Source organism: Protopterus annectens, chromosome 6.part0 (assembly GCF_019279795.1).
Source record: "Protopterus annectens isolate FY-2018-M chromosome 6.part0, PAN1.0, whole genome shotgun sequence".
Classification (NCBI taxonomy): domain Eukaryota; kingdom Metazoa; phylum Chordata; order Ceratodontiformes; family Protopteridae; genus Protopterus; species Protopterus annectens.
Window position 1 is genome coordinate 1,065,157,664 of NC_056737.1, and position 23,095 is coordinate 1,065,180,758.

Sequence of the window (23,095 nt, forward strand, 5' to 3'; positions counted from 1 at the left end):
GCATAAAGATAAACCAACAACAGTGGTACTTCCTTACATTCAGCTACCCCTCTGGGTCATCATTGTTCTATTAATGCTCTCAAATGTTTGCCTTCCCTCCACAAAACCACACTGATACATATATATCAATATTGGTAATGTTTTGTCATTCTTTTAGTTACTATAGGCATAAGCACTTTATAATCATGGTTTAAAATTGAAATGGGTGTACGTGAAGCTGGATCTGATGGGTCTTTAACATCTTTAGGTAATTCAGTCACCACAACTTTCTTCCAAAATGTTGGTGCTTCTCCTACTTTTAAAATACTGTTAGACAAAATCTTCCAGATCTTTGTCATTTTCACCACTTTCTTCCTTCCTAACTTCCAAACTTTCTCAGGAATACAAACTGTTCCTGGAGACTTCCCTGAAGATGAATTATACATCACCGTTTTCATCTCATCTCCTCCTGTCTTAACTGTTAGTTGCTTAGCCTCATCTAATCCTAACCGTGGCATAATTAAGTATTTCATAAATATTTCCAGTTGTGCTCTTTCTTGGATTCTACATCTGTCTGCTTTGTACAAAATTTCAGAAAATTTGTGAAATATGTTGAATACCTCTAAAGGATTTTTGGTTATTTTTCTCATTATATAATCCCTAAGTTTGGTGACAACCCATTCCATTTTCTGCTTCCTAAGCCATTGTACTAAAAGTTTTCTGTGTTCTAGATTTATTATCAAAAAATAGTTGCTTGACAGCAATCTTTCTAAACTCATGCAGTTATCTGGGTACTCCCTTATTTTCTCTTTAGCACTATGCATTTGCATCTCTATTTATTCTGTGAGATTTCCCTTATTCCATAATACTTTAACCGTTTTCACCCCTCTTAGTAGTTCCTATTTTTTAACCGTATCTCTTTTTGTTTTATCTCTGCCCTATTTTTAAACCTGATTTTCATTTTATCCCACTCACTAGCTATAAGTTCTGAAGATATTTCTGTCTTCCATAATAATTCTCGAATAATTTCCACTAACCATTCCTTAACTTTCCCATTTTTTTACGGGTAAGTGGGAAAGCATCAGTGTCTCATTTTTACTTCATTACCCTGCATTTTTATCTTAGTTTTTTATCTGTGTATGATCTTAAATAGTTATCAGATGTGTGTCAAAGCTTTCAATTAAATGTTCATTTTTGAGAAAATATAATGTCTCTCTAGTCTCACCTAGTTATTGTACCTTGGGGAGTCGCATGTAAATTCTGTTGGCATTCCTACTATTGAATTCCATCTTCCATACCAAATATTTTCATAAATTACTTCAGAAATCTACCCTGTTCTGTTACATTTTCCCTTCTTGGTCCCCCGATACATCCTCACCATTGCAAGTCAAGTTCCATTCCCCACCTATTAGTAATATTCTTTGCTGAAAGTTGATTATTTCTCCCAAAATTTTCTTAAGCTCTATAATAGCAGTTTTTGATGGAATACAAATACATGCCAAAGTAATCCTCCTCCCTTGCCAGCAGCCCCTTATCACCACAAATCTGCTACTGTTGCCTTTTTGTTTTTACTTTTCTGTCACTATTGGAGCCCCTCTAGCAATTAGAAAAATTATTCCCCTTTTTCTTTGTCCCCGATATTCTGCTGAATATCAATCCTGAATGTATTTCTTTGTCAAATTCCAGTGTTCATTTCTTTCCAAATGTGTCTCTTCTGGCATTGCTATTTGCACTGTGCATTTCTTAATATAATTCAGCACTCTGTACTTTTTATCTATACCTGTAAGGCCATTTACATTCCAATGTAATATGAATAGAGTAGCCATTATTATAAAAAGCTTTTGTTTCCACCTATTATACATGACAGGTTTTCTTGGAATGTGTATTTCCAACTTTTGTGTTACACGCACACACTGTTTGGCACGCAAGTCTTTTATACAGTTGTTTCTTCTCATCTCCATTTTAACCTATTTCACGTTTTTCAAGACTTTTTGTTTTAATGAAAACCCTCAAACAAATAACAAAATATGCTTTTAGAATGCCTGCATTCCCAGTTAACTCAGAACAAACACATAAAACTATGTCCATCTTCAGAAAATTACGTTTAACCTGCCAGATTGGAACAATTGTTCCAAGTCAACAGCTGGACCCATAGGTATTACTGAAACTAATATTAAGGTCACCCAATGCTGAACTATGCATGCTATAGCCAGTGTTCCCACTTACACTGATTGATGTTTGTTTTTTTCCTTATCTCTGTTCCCCTCCCTTATGTGAAAAACAGCTTGTAAGATTTCAGAAAACTTTAACTTATAGCCCTAAGAAAATGTGCACTGGCTATCTGTAAATAAATTCAAACTGTACACTGTTCTATTAAAAGAAGTAAATATTAAGACTACTAGGGAAGCTTGTATCTCTTATTCATTTCCCATAATTTCAAACTTTATTTTTCACTGAACTACTTGCCATTGTACCTTTAACTGTTGCATTTCCCTCGGAAAAGATTGGTCAGAACTCCCAAGATTAATTGCTTGCAGACTTCCAGGATGGTTGCATACTGATCAATAACTTAAATTCAGCTCTCCCACTGTGAAAACAGAAACTGTGAGACAAGAACCAGTGATATTTGTAAGCTTGAGTAAAATTCACTTACTGGCTAGTAAGTGCACTACCTGGATGTCTGCAAAGAAGAAGCTAAGAGAGCCTGAAAGAAAATCAACTAGAAAATGTGAAGAGAAAACACTGACTGGGAAGAATCCTGCTGCTGTTCAGCAAAAAGCAGTTCAAACTCCAGCTTTGGTGCAAGACATGGCTTCCAGTAATCTAGAGGAAAATAAGTCAAATAAGCTCAGAGCTGATTACAATAGATGAAACACTGAAGGCCTATATCAACCCAAGTAACAAAGGGCTTGAAAAAATGGAAAAAGCTTTAAGCAGTTACTCAGATGAGTTGATAAAACTGCAAAAATCAGAGGTCAAAATGAAGCAAAGGCTAGCTGAGTATGAGACTGCTCAAGAAGAGATGTTTCAAAAATGGTAGAATTAGAGGCTAGCACATACAGGGAAAATTTGAGAGTTTTTGCTGTACCAGGGAAACTACAAGGAACAGACTGTGTTAATGTTATGAAGGCACAAATAAGTAACTAACTGGTATTCCACAGCAGAAACTGTTAATTGAAAGGGCACACCATGTGTATGCTCCATATCTGTCCATGAGAAAGCAGCCAAGACTTTTATTAGTAAAGATGCAAACTTACTGTCAGAAAGAGTTGGTCTTGGCAAAACTGTGGCAAAAGTGCAAAGTATTCAAAGCTGGAGACAGTAGAGTGTTTGTGGAAAAGGATTATTCACTGTACACCAGGCAGATGAGAAAAAAATATTCCAGTAATCTGGAAATATCATGAGGTAGGTGTGAGATTTAAAACTGCTGTATCCAGTTGTCATCAGAATATTTTTTCCTGTAGGATCAAAGTCATTTTGTGATGCAGAGCAGGCTAAGGAGGAAATGCAAAAGTTTGTCCAACAAAAAATCAGCCATCAAACAGAAGGGGACTTTGCTTTTCATTCTTTTGATAATAAAGCTCATGGAGAGACTTTATCTGTGAAACCTTTTCACTGTTCCAAAGGAGAATGCTTAAGAAACAGAGGAAAGCACAGGATTAGAATAGTAAAGTATGTTTAATTGTTCTTATATGTGATTACGTTATTACAGCAAAGAGATGCCGTTTTCCCTTCCTCTTCTCTTTCTTTCTTCTTTTTGGTATTAAGAAGAGTAGGCATTACAGTGCAAAAAGAGAAGAAAAGCTAGGCAAAGCCATGTTTAAGTTAATAGGCTGTAATGTTCGATTATTGAGATTGGGGATGGGGTAAAAGTGATTAAGTCATAATATATGTAGAGCCAACATGTCTTCTCTTACTTTTGCATAGGTGAATTTCCGGATTAAGACCCTTGGCGTAATCTAATAAATTTTATGTGAAAACAAGTAAATATGGGAATACCAGATATAATCAAAAGTTTTCCTTTAGTAATAAATGTTTCAGCTTGTCTATTAGGCTGTAACAGAGGAGTACATATTTCTCTTACATTTTCGTGAAGGCAGGTTGATAGGGCAATAAAAGAACACTGGTTTCTTTGTGACAAAAAGTTAATGATTTCTGAAAATGTGTAAGTAGTTTTTGCATCTTGGAAAGGGAATAAAGATTAAAAAAGAGCAGTTATTGTAAGTAGAAGCAGAAGTAATGTGTTTCAGCATTTATAATCTCAATTTCAGGTTAATTAGGGCATGTGTTAGCAGATGTCTATTTGGCACAAATATTACTATTAGGAGGGCTAAACTTCATTATTTGAAGGTGTGCATATAGTTATGTAAGTTTGTATTAAATTAATAGGTTATGGGGTGTCCTGGGCGGTGTTTGTTTTTATAGGGTTTTTATTAAAACAAAAAATCTTATAAAATGTGACATAGTTTCCAATGTTGATGATGATCAAAAATGATGAAAAATGTATAAAGCATTAACCTGCCAGATATTAATGGGCACAGGTATCACAAAAGCTGGTAATAGACATTTAAAAAAACTGCCGTATATAGTAAATGGGTGTAATCACAAGTAATGCTGACACTTTCCATGTTATCTTGGAATGTGAATGGTATCAGAGCTATAGACAAAAAGGAAAGAATACTTAATTATGTTAAGAAATTCAGAGTGGAAATAGCAATGCTACAAGAGATACATTTGGAAAGAACTGAGCTTGTGAATTTGATAAAGAAATGTTTTCAAGATGGATATTCTACAAAATGTCAGGGGAAAGGAAAAAGGGATGTACTTATATTTATTGCTAGATGAGCTCTAATAGTGATAGAAGGGGGGAAAGATAGTAGTGGCAGATTTGTAGTAGTAAGGGGCTATTGGCAAGGGATGAGGATTGCACTGGCATGTATTTATATTCCACCTAAAACTGTTGTTTTGGAGCTTAAAAATTAGGAGACATCATCAGCTTTCAGCAACGAATATTACTTAAAGGTGGGGACTGGAATTTGATTTGCAACAATGAGGATGCTTAGAAGGGAAAATATAACAAGGGTAAATATCTGAAGAAATTAGTGAAAATGTTTGGTATGGAAGATATGAATTCCTTTGTAGGAACGCAGAGGGAATTTACTGTTATTCCCTAAGGTACAATAACTGGGCTAGACTTGACAGAAGTTATATTTCAAAGGAACATGTGCATTTAATTGAGAACTTTGATACACATCCAATAACTATTTCAGATCATGTGTCAATAATTTCTAATATAAAAATGCAGGGTAATGAAGTAAGGATGACGCATTGGTGCTTCCTCACCTACCTGTTAAAAACAGATAAATTTAAGAAATGGGTACTGGACATTGCCTGGGAGCTGTAAGGGAAGATAGAAAGTACTCTAGAAGTTATAGCTAATGAGTTGGATAAAATGAAAGTGGAGTTTAAAAACAGGGTAGAAATAAAAGAAAAAAAGATCTGGTTAAGAAGTAATAAATAATTAGAAAGGCTGACAAAGGTTGAAGTATTACAAAATAAGGCACATCTGACAGAACAAGAAGATGCACATTTGCAGAGTGCTAAGTACAAAATTAAGAAGTACATGGATGATATGCATGAATTTAGAAAGACTGCTGTTAAGTAACTGTTTCTGATAATAACTCCAGAGCACAAAAACTGTTGGACCAGTGACTTAGGCAGCAAAACATTTGAAAGGGTTAACGCCAAATCTAGGGAGCCTATAACAAGAAAAAATAACCACAGATTCTCTAGAGGTATTACAGATATTTCAATAATGTTATGAAAAGTTGTATAAAGTAGAAAAGTGGGGAAATCAAGAAATAGCACAAATATAAATATTTATGGAAGACTTAAATGTGCCAAAGTTAGAGGAAGATGAGGCTCGACAACTAACAGTTAAGGTAGGAGGAGAGGAGATTAGATAAAAACAGTGATGTATAACCAATCTGCTGAAACATCTCCAGGAGTAGACAGTATTCCATTGGAAGTTTGGAAGCTAGGAGGGAAGAAAGTGATAACAATTTGGAATGTTTTATTTAACAGTATTTTAAAAACGGGGAGGCACCAACATCTTGGAAAAAAGCTGTGGTGGCTGTAGTGTATAACAATAGTAAAGACTCATCTCATCTCAAGTCTCATCTAATATTGGTGGGTCTTGATGCATAGAAAGTATTTGACCAAGTAATCTGGGATTTTATGAGCAAGGCAATGGAAGCATTTGCATTTCCTCATACATTAATAAGGATGGATATATGAGGGATAAGAGGCAAACATCGAAGAGGGAGTGTTCTTCTCTGATAAGTTTTGTCTGAATAGAGGAAGCAGGCATGGGTGTCCTCTTTCCAATTTGTTATTTGTGTTATTTTACAACCATTGGCAAAGAAAATAAGGGACTCAGAAATTCAAGGATGTAATTGGCATGGTGTTCATATTATTGTGTACCTGATGGAACCAGAAAAGGACATTTCAGTGTAGTGGGGAATATTGCGAGGCAGTTCTGTTTTTTTTTGTTTGTTTTTTTGTTTTTGGATATAAAATTAATGAAGATAAAACAAGTGCTGGAAACTATTTACCCACCCATTAATTGGTTCAGCAATATCCATATTTATGGGACATTAGAAAATGAAGTATTTAGAAGGCTGGATTAAAAAGGATTCAGCTATGGCAGCTAACTATGTAGGAAGAGACTAAACAAAAGATAATACCAAAACTAAGAAACTGGAAACTGTTGCATATGGATACAGGTAAGATACAAGCGCTAACAATCTTTTTAGGCACTTTAGTTGCATACACAGGTCAGGCATATTTTTATCAACCAGAGGAGAAATTGTGGATAGTAATTGATAAACAGTTGATGGATTTTATTTGGGAGGGGAAGGGGGCAAGAGTCAAGTGGGATAAGTTGATCATCCCAAGGAGTTTTAGGATTATCTGATTTGAAGGGATATTTCAGAGATATACAGTTAAGGCTCCTATACATAGCACAAGCAGAAACCTGTAATTCAAAGTGGAAAGGGATGATGATGAAACAGGGGGGGCAGCTCAAGAAGCAAGGAGAGACTGGGATTTTAGATACAGATCCTGAAGAAGAATAACAAGAACCGTACAGAATATTATATTCATAAAGTAGCAGAAAGTATTCTAAGTGCTAAGCCAACACAGGAATGGAGAAAGGAGATTCTGCCAATATGGATTACTGCAGTTAGGGATACAGACAATAGGTAAGAGGGCCTGGAATTTATTGGAGGAAACTGGTAAAAGAAGTAAGGTATTGGGAACAAATAATTAGAGAGGGAAAGGTAATAGAATGGGAAAAGGCCAATAATTTATTTGGACTGCAGGTTAGAGATAGCATTCCCTATCAAGGATTGATATCAGAATATAGGCAAAGAGAAAGAAATCAGGGAATCCTAAGCAAAAGACTAGCACTGGTAGAATTTTTAGTAGAATCTAGAAGGGAAGCTGCTGTTAAAGGAATAATTAGTAGAGCATACAACATATTGCATGATAACTATAAAAATCAAGTCAGAGGAGGTTAGAAGGTATTAGGAAGAGAGACTGGATAAGCAATTCATAAAGAAACAATGGGGAATATATGTATCTCTCCCAAACCTGCAACAAAGTCTAGAAGATTTGGGATCTTTGCTTGAAAGTGTTTACATAGGTATTTTTATACCCCAAGTAGACTCCAAAGGATTTTTCCTCAGGTAGACAGCAAATTTTGGAGATGTGTTGGGGAAGAAATAGATAATTGGGAGCATATTTTCTGGGAGTGTAATGAGTTGGCAGACTTTAAAAATCCCCTGTAGACCACTCTGACTGTGAGATACTGGGTGAGTAAATTGGTGTAACTAAGGAAATTATTTTTTGAGCTATGATACAGAATCAGAATTGCCTAGATATAGTAAGGCTTGCTGAGTCTAATTATGGTGTCTGCCAAAAAGCAATTACTAGGAATTGGAAATCAAAGTGTAAACCAACTGTACTAGAAGTAGTGAATATAGTAACAGGGATAACATGACTGGAATTGGGATCTTTACAAAAGGGTAGGAGCAGATTACCTAGAAAAAATGGAAGTTGTGGAAACAATACATGCAGAGGAGGAACGAGGTTTAAAATAAGGCATTATTTGAATGAGCTTTGTAATGTCTGACTGACAGTGACTGAATAGATTATAAGTGATGTGTAATGTTTGCAGCTAAAATTATGTCAGTATGGTTTGTGATGTATATAATGTTTGCAACTAAAATTATGTCAGTTTGGTTTTCATTTATATAAATACATTTATGATAGCCTATGTCATATGTGATGATTTAATAAAGATGTTTCTTGTTTAAAAAAAAACTTATGCAGTCAATAATTTTTGTTTAATTTAAGTAATCTCATTCCATTTCAATGATTGGTCTGCAGCACTTATAATGTAGCCTAGGTTTGTTAAAAGAGAATTGTATACAGTAAGGTTCTTATTAGGTGACCTTATTAAGTGTAGAGGAATGGGTCAGGGAAGTGGGTATGAGCAAATTGTAGATAGGCTGTGCGAGATCTCACAGTACCAGGGTTTGGGTTTAAGACTGTGCCTTTTCCCCAGAATTTTATGATCTTTAAGTTGGGTATACATAAAATAACAAGTGTTTTGAGGGCGTAGCCCTCCAGATAGGATACATGAGGTGCTTGCCCCCTCTGCAAAAAATATAATGGGTGTTTTTTTGTTTCTTTCATTTGTAATTTTTTGCTAGGTTCTGTTTTTAAATATATGGTCACTTGTTTGATGTTTGGTCATTTTAGCATTCATTGAAATATGTAGAAGCTTGCTTTTGTTTGCTGTTTTGATGGTCACTGTAAGTTTCAGTTGACCTTCACTGCTAGAATCGTGTGTGTGTGTGTGTGTGTGTGTGTGCGCGCGCTTGCACGTGCATGCGTGTATATACCTACATCCACATACACGCACGTGCATGCGTGTATGTGGATGTAGGTATATATATATATATATATATATATATATATATATATATATATATATATATATATATGTGTATGTGTGTGTGTGTGTGTCTAATATATATATATATATATATATATATGTGTGTGTGTGTGTGTGTGTGTGTGTGTGTGTGTACATGTATATATGGGTGTGTGTATATATGGGTGTGTGTATATATATATCTATATATATATATATATATATATATATATATATATATATATATATCTATGCACATATATATGAAGATATATATATGTATATGTATGTGTGTATATGTGTAGATATATACATAGCTATAGATATATTTAGATAGATATAGATATATGTGTTTGTATAGGTATATATTCATGTATGGTTATAACTCAAAATGTGGAATACTCATTTGATTGAAAAGTTTTTGTGGGTATAAAAAAAGAAAATAAAGGAATGAGTGATTGCTCATTTGTGTGACTCACGTATGGCTGAATTTAGTTTTATATAGTGTAGGTAATCAGGAATGTGCAGAAAAATTAATATTTGAATAAAAAAGTGGTGGTTGTGAAGATGTGCAAGACTCTGCTATAGAAGTTGGTTAGGGTTAGCGTAAAGGTTAGGTAAGGGGGACAGAGTCAATGTTGCGTGTTCTGTGTCCTTTTGTCTTATAATGGTACTGTTAAGAAAAGGTTTTTAGTAACGTAATGTGTAAGGGCAGGGGTAGGGATAGGGTTATGGTTAAGGCTAGCCGAAATGAGTAAGGTGGTGCAGGGGGACAAACACCACACATTGGGCCAGATTCCAAAACAATTGCTCGCAGTGTAAGTGTGCAATGATTCCAAAAGACATGTTCTCAGTGTAAGTAACTTACTTCAGTGTAAGGCCTATCTATAAACAGACTTACACCAGGGAGCCATATTCCAGAGCACCTGTTCTCAGTGTAAGTAGTTACTTAAACTGAGAGTATGTCTTTTGGAATCGGGACCATTATTTTGCTAAAAACCCTTTCACTAACAGTGCTATTACCTAGATGACACTTGATCTCGGTTTTGTAGCTATGGTTTACTGATATGTGGCTTTTTTTTCATTTAGTGGAAGATAAGTAGTCAGTGTTTTGTGATTCATTCTTATGAGTCATTCAGTGTTCTATGATTCTGTCTTTTTTGTTCTACCATTTGTGACTCTTTTGAGCCTGCAACATTTCATGACAGGATCATATATATCTATATGTAGTAGTCATCAGCCTAGTAATCACCTATGAACTTATATATATATATATATATATATATATATATATATATATATATATATATATATATAGATTGCTGTAGATGTATAGATACATATGTGTGAGTGTGTGTGTGTGTATATATATATATATATATATATATATATATATATATAAACATATATATATATATATATATATATATATATATATATATGTTTATATACATATATATATATATATATATATTTATGGTTTACCATCATAAGATCGAGCACATAGTGCTCGAACCTATATATGTGCGAATTTTGTTAGCAAATCCTGGCATGCCAAACAGAATGTCGTGTCGCAAAAATGCCGAAATCGACATTTCTGACCATTCCACACCCAAAAATGAGTGCTACCATGGGTCAAAAAGGGGACACGAGTTTGCGATTCATATCACCTGCATTCACAATTGTTGAATGTCGCCGCAATCCTTTCAGACATATGTGCTCGACCATCCACCAGTCGACCTTATGTTGGTAAACCATATATATATATATATATATATATATATATATATATTAGGTAACCATTTCAAATGTCGGGACCTGCTAGAAGACTGAATGGCCAAAAGAATGGACTTACAAATACTAAGTTGAGATGCCATTTCTCAGATTATTCCCTTTTCTCTGAGGTATAGCGATGTTAGAGTTGGTATATATAAGTTCGGGGGTGGGGGTAGTGCAATTGGAGGTGTGAGGCACTCAACCACCCCCCTGCAAAAAAAGAAGTTTTAAGGAGAATAACAGTTTTCGAAATTCACTCTGCTCCTGTGTTTTCGGTCTTTTTTTTTTCTGACTTTTTGTCAATTGGCATTTTAAGTGCTGACATTTCAAGTGGGGAGCCGTATATATAGATAGATAGATGGAGATCATTTGTTTTATTGGTACTTTTCCGTTAACAGGGCAGCAGTCGTGGCGTGAAATATAGACAGAAAAGTAATGCAAATGTTATTATAATTACATGCTGACATTGTCAACACGTTCCCATTTTTGCAAAGCCTTTCTCCCCATGTTCAGTTCATATTTTCAAGAGATGTTCCTATTTTTCCAAGGTGTTTTACCCATTCTTTGTGTGTTTAGGTTGACAGATATGCCTCACAGCATTCCACATGTTAACACACTGACCCTTAAGAATCATCAGGTGATACCCTTTTAAACAAATGTTCTTATTTCTCAAACTCTTTTGTCTCCATTCTCAGTGTGTGCACATTGACAGTTACATGTCAGGAAAGCAATAATACTGTGACGACGAACACAAACTTAAAACCACAAAACAATAAGCAGGAATGAGTTCACATCAACCGAACATTACCTCGCCATTGCTTCATTAGCACATTAACCCTTATGCACAGCTTAATGCACTCCTGATACAGTGTTGACAGCCTCATACTCTTTTCAACAGTCTTTATTACTTGCATCCAGTAGTTGGCAATTCTGTTTTTCCTTATCCAGGCATTTCCACTACTATACATGTATGGACCACACGTTTACACAAATGACGGCAAACCTTACAAATGGCATTATCATACGCTGTAACTGCTGTAAGTCTCTGTATTAACCACATTCACTTTTTATGGATTTTGTAGTGCATCCATTGTTTTCCTTATTCCCCCTCCTGAGTTACCTGATAAGTACATTTTGGGTTTCCTTTCCCTATTACCTCGCTCGGGGGTTTGTTAATCCCTTCAACACTACTTGTCAACATTCTCATGAAGATTAAATTACACAAACCATTCTGAAGGAGCCTTACTAACCTACATTAGTAACTCCGTTTTACATGACCTTTGATCCTCATGACCCAGTCCATGGTAAAGTACTTGTCAAAACAACTTAATGTGTTTACCCCATCAACACCATGTCATAACTTACTAACACTTTTCTGTCTATATTTCAGTCACAACTGCTGCCCCGTTAATGGAAAAGTACTGTTTTTTTTGTTTGTTTGTTTTTTAAGTATCTGTGTTATTTGTGACTGAATTGAGAACATGGTAAGGAAAGGATTAACAGATTACTGAACTAGACCTAATAAAACTAGAAGAATCTTATTTTTATAGGTAGAATGGAGAGCCTCCTACACTCCCTGCGTTCGGTTAGTGCTCCCACACCTCCTGTATCCAGGTCACAAAACATCAGAGAAGAGAGAAACCCTTCTTCCCTAATTTATCTTGATACCCTGAGGTCATGTGACAGAATAGTAATAATTTGCCTTCAAAAAATAAGACCTGATTTTTTTTTTAATTTTTCACCAGCAGAAATACTGATTTCTTGGGTCTGCTTTTGCAAATAGTGTTTCACTGAAAACAGCTTTGGTGACTTACTACAATACTGAATGAATGTTATTAATAAATATTCACTTAATAACACTTTTTGACATTCACAATGTATTTTCTTTCATAGGTTTTGCATGAATATATTCGCTTGGTGGATGATGTGGAGTTAAAGTTAAATCTCGCCATAAGAAACAAGTGCCATGATGTTGTCATTGATGTATGTATCTCATTTGTTATTCTTACAGAATCAGCAAATTATTTGTTTGTTTACAGCTTTTTGACAGTTGTGTATGAGGCTGAAATAGTACGATAATGTGAGTATCAGCACTGCATATAAAGTTAAGTTTGGGAACAAAAGTGCCACACATGCAGCAGTAACTTTTCAGTGTCTGGGATCTCTGGGAGGACCTTCTCTCTTCTTGTATGGAGCTTAGCACCATGCCTTAACTAATTAATTTTTTCTTCTGAGTTTCCACAATGTGGAGGAAAGAATAATTACCTCATAATTAACTTTGTAAATCTCTTTTGGACAGCTGCAAGCTTCTTTGTCTGAGAATGATGCCTATAAAGCACTACTGTATTCTAGCTTTGGACTGATAAATGTTCAGAGAATACGTGTCATAATCTTTCCCTGGGATTCAGAAACATTTACCGCATTGTGGTAGGCAGTTGTATGCATAAAGTGGCCATACACACAGGGTGTGTGTGATTCATATGGATCCTCAGTGAGCAGGAGTAGTGGAGGTTGAACAGCAAAACAACTCACAGTATGTGCTAGTGGCTGTATAAGCAGATGGTAATGGGTAACATTATTAAAATGAGAGGCTTTGAGTATGCAAATGAGGTAAAACAAGATGGTAGTGTGATTCATAAACGTAAAATGAGTATGACATGATGTACGAACACTAGTGGTAATGATCACAATCAAATCTTTATGTACATGTAGGGGAATCGTGGAAATATGTTAGTATGAGTTGCTGCAGCATTAGTGAATATGTGTATGTGCTGCACTATTATTGCCACTATGAGCCGTTATGGTGTGCCTTGTTGCCCTAGGAGGTACTCTGTCATTCAAAATGCACCTAACATTTCATGGACTTCATGACTTCAAAATTGTAGATCAGTACCATGTAAACAGGGACATCACACAGGAGCTGGTAGACTCTGTTGGTCCTATCTGCAGACTCCTGGGAGATGTGAATTACCTGTCCCAGGGGATACAAAGGTATGCATAGCTTTATGTGTACTAGCTACAGTGACCTTATACCAATCAACAGAGGACACAGTGTGTGCATCTTCCTCAAGAACACTCCCATATGTTTCACAGTGCCATGCTACAGCATGTGGGTAATCAGATGTGGTTTCCACATACCACAGAGGAGAAAGTCAGCACCATATGGGATGTTTATGAAGTGGCCCATTTTCTGTGGTGCTGGGGGCTATAGATGACATTTACATGGAAATAAAGGCCCCCACCGGTGACATGGGAAGAAAGTATGTGAACAGCAAAGGGTGTCATTCCTTTAACTGCCAAGTGGTGTGTAATGCACGGGTTATCATCTGCAGTGTGTCTTCAGGCCACCCAGTTAGTTAACATGACTCCTGCATATGGCATACATGTGATCTTTATCATTGGTTTGTGAGGTGGGGAGGAATCTCTCTGGGGCATCTTATTGGCAATGCTGTATATGCCCTGGAGCCCTGACTGATGACATCTATCTAAAATCCACAGAGTATTACAGACCGGGGATGCAGCTGTTCCCTATCACAAACCTGTATCATCATGGAGCATGTGTTTGGGCTACAGGAGGCACACTTTTGCCATCTGGATGTATCTGGTGGTGCCTTACAGTATGACCATAACAAGTTTAAAAATGTTTTCAGCATGTGCAGTGTTACACAGTATGATAATTAGTATGCCATGGCACTGATGAAGAGGCAGCGACTTGCACACAGTTTCAGCACATAGTAGAGCGTAGATGCTGTGTCCCTGGTCTGGATTAGGGATCATATGTGCTTACTCCATGTGTCTAAAACAGACACTGTACTCTCTAACTGTTACCGATATTTACTACCTCTGCACAACAGTAAAACTGATTGATGCAAACCCAATACTAGACTTTGCTTACCCATACATAGTCTGGGTACACTGTGCATAAGACCTAGGCAACCCAAGTAACAAAGTATAAAGGACAGGGCACTGTTTTCAGCATCTGCATAGGTGAGTGAGGGAGCACAAGTGTGCAGTGTCATCCAAAGAGAAATGCATGAATTCTGCAGCAACTTAAAATTTATGACTGTACTGTACTGTGTGTATAAGGTGGGACTGGAGGGGATTACTGCAAAAGACTTTATGGTGGGCCAGGTACTCTTTTCAAAGGAAAAACAAAATTTTTTGATTAAAAGGACAAAAAAAAGACAGTAAATGTAAAAGGGTCCCAGACTTTAGTTGTGCCTACGAAACTTTGAAAATTGAATTAAAAGTAAAAAAAGGTAAAAGAAAAAATACAAAAAGTGATAAAACGGGTAAAATATCCACAAAACGGGGAAAAACCCAAAAATCTTTGGGTCATTTTTAGTTTCCGCTGTTGGATCATTGGGGCCCACCACGAGGAGTGCATTGGGAAAAGTAAAAATTTTTTTTGCGGGGCTGAAAGGAGCTAGGAATTGGCCCAAAGCGACCAATGGACTACTAGTTTCGGCTGAAACTTCACCGTCGGACAGAAAGGCTGCTCAGTGCTTCCCACTCCCACTGGTAAGCAAAGAAACTTCCCTCCTCCCTAATAAGGCAATGGATCAGTAACAGGAACTAAAAACAAAGCCCAGGGATCAGCAACTCTGAAACTGGACTACTCTAGTTCAGTAAGGTAGGAAAACAAGAGATTTTTGTTTTATTACAGAGACAAGGAAAAAAAACAGACAGTAAATGCTATAAATGCTGTAAATCGGCTAGCGACTTTAGTGTGTAGCCTACAGAAACAATTTGCAACAATTAGTAACTTAAAGTGCAATAAACAGTGAAAAATGCAGAAATCACTTAAAGTAGCAGTAAAACAGTGAAATGCAGTCGCTAGCTTAATAATAGTGGGAAAGCCACAAAATACTTATATCTGGTAGAAAGTCACTCTTTTAGCTCTCTGCTGCTTGGATCACTCTGCATGCCACCACGAGGATCTGTGCTGAGTTGGTACAAGCTGGAAAACGCTGCGTGTTTAGCGTGTTTTATAGCAGGGGGCTGAAAGGAGCTAGAATTGGCCCAAAACAACCAATGGACTACTAGTTTCCGGCTGAAGCTTCACCAAAACGGACTGAAAGGCTGCACAGTGCTTCCCACTCCCACTGGTAAGCAAAGACACTTCCCTCCTCCTAATAAGGCAATGGATCAGTAACAGGAACTAAAAACAAAGCCCAGGGATCAGCAACTCTGAAACTGGACTACTCTAGTTCAGTAAGGCGGAAAACAAGAGATTTTTGTTTTATTACAGAGACAAGGAAAAAAAACAGACAGTAAATGCTATAAATGCTGTAAATCGGCTAGCACTTTAGTGTGTAGCCTACAGAAACAATTTGCAACAATTAGTAACTTAAAGTGCAATAAACAGTGTAAAATGCAGAAATCACTTAAAGTAGCAGTAAAACAGAAATGCAGTCGCTAGCTTAATAACAGTGGGAAAGCCACAAAAATACTTATATCTGGTAGAAAGTCACTCTTTAGCTCTCTGCTGCTTGGATCACTCTGCAGGCCACCACGAGGATCTGTGCTGAGTTGGTACAAGCTGGAAAAGCAGCGTGTTTAGCGTGTTTTATAGCAGGGGCTGAAAGGAGCTAGGAACTGGGCCCAAAGCGACCAATGGACTACTAGTTTCTGGCTGAAACTTCACCAAATCGGACAAAAGGCGGCTCAGTGCTTCCCACTCCCACTGGTAAGCAAAGAAACTTCCCTCCTTCCTAATAAGGCAATGGATCAGTAACAGGAACTAAAACAAAGCCCAGGGATCAGCAACTCTGAAACTGGACTACTCTAGTTCAGTAAGGCAGGAAAACAAGAGAATTTTTTTTTTTTTTTACAGCAACAAGGAAAAAACAGACAGTAAATGCTATAAAAAAAATTCACATGCAGTGCAAGCTGGCACACTTGAGTATGTAGCAATATTAGTCCACACACAGTATGAAAAAATGTAATTAAATTAAAAAGGACTAAAAGCAAGTGCAGAAAGGGTTTATTAGAGAGAATGTAAAGAGAAGGGACTGGGGAGTGTCCTAGATCAAATCTACAGTGTGGTGCGCACTGCAAAAGCCACCAAATTTAAACTACATCCAAGAACAGGGAGGGGGGGTGGGGAAGACAGTTTCAACAGAGCTAGATCTGAGAAATCAGTCCCCAAGTTATAACAACCACAATAAAATGAAGGAAATATACTTAAATCAGCTTATGTCCAGTTGATGTATGCAGACAAATCTCAGTAGCAGCAACTCTACTTAAAATGATTACCAGAGATGTAACCAACACAGGTTTTAAAGTTATCAGAAAACCCCCCAAGCTAATTAACACTTAAAGGAATTTCAGAGCAGTTTAACAACTAGTGCAGAGCTTCAGACACACACACAAGACAGTTTCAACAGAGCTAGATCTGAGAAATCAGTCCCCAAGTTATAACAACCACAATAAAATGAAGGAAATATACTTAAATCAGCTTATGTCCAGTTGATGTATGCAGACAAATCTCAGTAGCAGCAACTCTACTTAAAATGATTACCAGAGATGTAACCAACACAGGTTTTAAAGTTATCAGAAAACCCCCAAGCTAATTAACACTTAAAGGAATTTCAGAGCAGTTTAACAACTAGTGCAGAGCTTCAGACACACACACAAGACAGTTTCAACAGAGCTAGATCTGAGAAATCAGTCCCCAAGTTATAACAACCACAATAAAATGAAGGAAATATACTTAAATCAGCTTATGTCCAGTTGATGTATGCAGACAAATCTCAGTAGCAGCAACTCTACTTAAAATGATTACCAGAGATGTAACCAACACAGGTTTTAAAGTTATCAGAAAACCCCCAAGCTAATTAACACTTAAAGGAATTTCAGAGCAGTTTAACAACTAGTGCAGAGCTTCAGACACACACACAAGACAGTTTCAACAGAGCTAGATCTGAGAAATCAGTCCCCAAGTTATAACAACCACAATAAAATGAAGGAAATATACTTAAATCAGCTTATGTCCAGTTGATGTATGCAGACAAATCTCAGTAGCAGCAACTCTACTTAAAATGATTACCAGAGATGTAACCAACACAGGTTTTAAAGTTATCAGAAAACCCCCCAAGCTAATTAACACTTAAAGGAATTTCAGAGCAGTTTAACAACTAGTGCAGAGCTTCAGACACACACACACAAGACAGTTTCAACAGAGCTAGATCTGAGAAATCAGTCCACGTTATAACAACCACAATAAAATGAAGGAAATATACTTAAATCAGCTTATGTCCAGTTGATGTATGCAGACAAATCTCAGTAGCAGCAACTCTACTTAAAATGATTACCAGAGATGTAACCAACACAGGTTTTAAAGTTATCAGAAACCCCCCCAAGCTAATTAACACTTAAAGGAATTTCAGAGCAGTTTAACAACTAGTGCAGAGCTTCAGACACACACACAAGACAGTTTCAACAGAGCTAGATCTGAGAAATCAGTCCCCAAGTTATAACAACCACAATAAAATGAAGGAAATATACTTAAATCAGCTTATGTCCAGTTGATGTATGCAGACAAATCTCAGTAGCAGCAACTCTACTTAAAATGATTCTAAACCTGCAACAAAGTCTAGAAGATTTGGGATCTTTGCTTGAAAATGTTTACATAGGTATTTTTATACCCCAAGTAGACTCCAAAGGATTTTTCCTCAGGTAGACAGCAAATTTTGGAGATGTGTTGGGGAAGAAATAGATAATTGGGAGCATATTTTCTGGGAGTGTAATGAGTTGGCAGACTTTAAAAATCCCCTGCAGACCACTCTGACTGTGAGATACTGGGTGAGTAAATTGGTGTAACTAAGGAAATTATTTTTTGAGCTATGATACAGAATCAGAATTTCCTAGACATAGTAAGGCTTGCTGAGTCTAATTATGGTGTCTGCCAAAAAGCAATTACTAGGAATTGGAAATCAGAGTGTAAACCAACTGTACTAGAAGTAGTGAATATAGTAACAGGGATAACATGACTGGAATTGGGATCTTTACAAAAGGGTAGGAGCAGATTACCTAGAAAAAATGGAAGTTGTGGAAACAATACATGCAGAGGAGGAACGAGGTTTAAAATAAGGCATTATTTGAATGAGCTTTGTAATGTCTGACTGACAGTGACTGAATAGATTATAAGTGATGTGTAATGTTTTCAGCTAAAATTATGTCAGTATGGTTTGTGATGTATATAATGTTTGCAACTAAAATTATGTCAGTTTGGTTGGTTTTCATTTATATAAATACATTTATGATAGCCTATGTCATACGTGATGATTTAATAAAGATGTTTCTTGTTTAAAAAAAAACTTATGCAGTCAATAATTTTTGTTTAATTTAAGTAATCTCATTCCATTTCAACGATTGGTCTGCAGCACTTATAATGTAGCCGAGGTTTGTTAAAAGACAATTGTATACAGTAAGGTTCTTATTAGGTGACCTTATTAAGTGTAGAGGAATGGGTCAGGGAAGTGGGTATGAGCAAATTGTAGATAGGCTGTGCGAGATCTCACAGTACCAGGGTTTGGGTTTAAGACTGTGCCTTTTCCCCAGAATTTTATGATCTCTAAGTTGGGTATACATAAAATAACAAGTGTTTGAGGGCGTAGCCCTCCAGATAGGATACATGAGGTGCTTGCCCCCTCTGCAAAAAATATAATGGGTGTTTTTTGTTTCTTTCATTTGTAATTTTTTGCTAGGTTCTGTTTTTAAATATATGGTCACTTGTTTGATGTTTGGTCATTTTAGCATTCATTGAAATATGTAGAAGCTTGCTTTTGTTTGCTGTTTTGATGGTCACTGTAAGTTTCAGTTGACCTTCACTGCTAGAATCGTGTGTGTGTGTGTGTGTGTGTGTATGCGCTTGCATCGCAAGATGTAGTGTATATACATCCACATATATATATATATATATATATATATATATATATATATGTGTGTGTGTGTGTATGTGTGTATATATATATATATATATATATATATATATATATATGTGTGTGTGTGGGTGTGTACATGTATATATGCATGTGTGTATATCTGTGTGTGTGTATAAATATATATATATATATATATATATATATATATATATATATATATATATGCACATATATATGAAGATATATATGTATATGTATGTGTGTATATGTGTAGATATATACATAGCTATAGATATATTTAGATAGATATAGATATATGTGTTTGTATAGGTATATATTCATGTATGGTTATAACTCAAAATGTGGAATACTCATTTGGTAGAAAAGTTTTTGTGGGTATAAAAAAAGAAAATAAAGGAATGAGTGATTGCTCATTTGTGTGACTCACGTATGGCTGAATTTAGTTTTATATAGTGTAGGTAATAGGAATGTGCAGAAAAATTAATATTTGAATAAAAAAGTGGTGGTTGTGAAGATATGCAAGACTGTGCTATAGAAGTTGGTTAGGGTTAGCGTAAAGGTTAGGTAAGGGGGACAGAGTCAATGTTGCGTGTTCTGTGTCCTTTTGTCTTATAATGGTACTGTTAAGAAAAGGTTTTTAGTAACGTAATGTGTAAGGGCAGGGGTAGGGATTGGGTTATGGTTAAGGCTAGCCGAAATGAGTAAGGTGGTGCAGGGGAACAAACACCACACATTGGGCCAGATTCCAAAACAATTGCTCGCAGTGTAAGTGTGCAATGATTCCAAAAGACATGTTCTCAGTGTAAGTAACTTACTTCAGTGTAAGGCCTATCTATAAATAGACTTACACCAGGGAGCCATATTCCGGAACACCAGTTCTCAGTGTAAGTAGTTACTTAAACTGAGAGTATGTCTTTTGGAATCGGGACCATTATTTTGCTAAAAACCCTTTCACTAACAGTGCTATTACCTAGATGACACTTGATCTCGGTTTTGTAGCTATGGTTTACTGATAGGTGGCTTTTTTTTCTTTTAGTGGAAGATAAGTAGTCAGTGTTTTGTGATTCATTCTTATGAGTCATTCAGTGTTCTATGATTCTGTCTTTTTGGTTCTACCATTTGTGACTCTCTTTTGAGCCTGCAACATTTCATGACAGTATCATATATATCTATATGTAGTAGTCATCAGCCTAGTAATCACCTATGAACTTATATATATATATATATATATATATATATATATATATATATATATATATATATATATATATATATACACACACACATATATATATATATACATAGATTGCTGTAGATGTATAGATACATACGTGTGTGTGTGTGTGTATATATATATATTTATGGTTTACCATCATAAGATTGAGCACATAGTGCTCGAACCTATATATGTGCGAATTCTGTTAGCAAATCCTGGCATGCCAAACAGAATGTCGTGTCGCAAAAATGCAGAAATCGACATTTCTGACCATTCCACACCCAAAAATGAGTGCTACCATGGGTCAAAAAGGGGACACGAGTTTGCGATTCATAACACCTGCATTCACAATTGTTGAATGTCGCCGCAATCCTTTCAGACATATGTGCTCGACCATCCACCAGTCGACCTTATGTTGGTAAACCATATATATATATATATATATATATATATATATATATATATATATATTAGGTAACCATTTCAAATGTCGGGACCTGCTAGAAGACTGAATGGCCAAAAGAATGGACTTACAAATACTAAGTTTGAGATGCCATTTCTCAGATTATTCCCTTTTCTCTGAGGTATAGCGATGTTAGAGTTGGTATATATAAGTTCGGGGGTGGGGGTAGTGCAATTGGAGGTGTGAGAGGCACTCAACCACCCCCCTGCAAAAAAAGAAGTTTTAAGGAGAAAAACAGTTTTCGAAATTCACTCTGCTCCTGTGTTTTCAGTCTTTTTTTTTCTGACTTTTTGTCAATTGGCATTTTAAGTGCTGACATGTCAAGTGGGGAGCCGTATATATAGATAGATAGATGGAGATCATTTGTTTTATTGGTACTTTTCCGTTAACAGGGCAGCAGTCGTGGCGTGAAATATAGACAGAAAAGTAATGCAAATGTTATCATAATTACATGCTGACATTGTCAACACGTTCCCATTTTTGCAAAGCCTTTCTCCCCATGTTCAGTTCATATTTTCAAGAGATGTTCCTATTTTTCCAAGGTGTTTTACCCATTCTGTGTGTGTTTAGGTTGACAGATATGCCTCACAGCATTCCACATGTTAACACTCTGACCCTTAAGAATCATCAGGTGATACCCTTTTAAACAAATGTTCCTATTTCTCAAACTCTTTTGTCCCCATTCTCAGTGTGTGCACATTGACAGTTACATGTCAGGAAAGCAATAATACTGTGACGACGAACACAAACTTAAAACCACAAAACAATAAGCAGGAATGAGTTTACATCAACCGAACATTACCTCGCCATTGCTTCATTAGCACATTAACCCTTATGCACAGCTTAATGCACTCCTGATGCAGTGTTGACAGCCTCATACTCTTTTCAACAGTCTTTATTACTTGCATCCAGTAGTTGGCAATTCTGTTTTTCCTTATCCAGGCATTTCCACTACTATACATGTATGGACCGCACGTTTACACAAATGATGGCAAACCTTACAAATGACATCGTCATACGCTGTAACTGCTGTAAGTCTCTGTATTAACCACTTTCACTTTTTATGGATTTTGTAGTGCATCCATTGTTTTCCTTATTCCCCCTCCCGAGTTACCTGATAAGTACATTTTGGGTTTCCTTTCCCTATTACCTCGCTCGGGGGTTTGTTAATCCCTTCAGCACTACTTGTCAACATTCTCTTGAAGATTAAATTACACAAACCATTCTGAAGGAGCCTTACTAACCTACATTAGTAACTCCGTTTTACATGACCCAATCCATGGTAAAGTACTTGTCAAAACAACTTAATGTGTTTACCCCATCAACACCATGTCATAACTTACTAACACTTTTCTGTCTATATTTCAGTCACAACTGCTGCCCCGTTAACAGAAAAGTACTGTTTTTTTTGTTTGTTTGCTTTTTAAGTATCTGTGTTATTTGTGACTGAATTGAGAACATGGTAAGGAAAGGATTAACAGATTACTGAACTAGACCTAATAAAACTAGAAGAATCTTATTTTTATAGGTAGAATGGAGAGCCTCCTACACTCCCTGCGTTTGGTTATTGCTCCCACACCTCCTCTATCCAGGTCACAAAACATCAGGGAAGAGAGAAACCCTTCTTCACTAATTTATCTTGATACCCTGAGGTCATGTGACAGAATAGTAATAATTTGCCTTCAAAAAATAAGACCTGATTTTTTTTTTTTTTTTTTTTTAATTTTTCACCAGCAGAAATACTGATTTCT

General features: G+C 36.3%; 1 protein-coding gene across 1 annotated transcript in view; it reads left to right on the top strand.

Annotated features, from left to right (window-relative positions):
- Positions 1 to 23,095, top strand: part of VIPAS39 (VPS33B interacting protein, apical-basolateral polarity regulator, spe-39 homolog) — a 1,635,849-nt gene that overhangs the window by 1,531,850 nt on the left and 80,904 nt on the right. Inside the window, exon 19 of the mRNA XM_044074687.1 lies at positions 12,650 to 12,739. Coding sequence (XP_043930622.1) covers positions 12,650 to 12,739 — 90 coding nt within the window. The remainder of the gene's footprint in view (positions 1 to 12,649; positions 12,740 to 23,095) is intronic.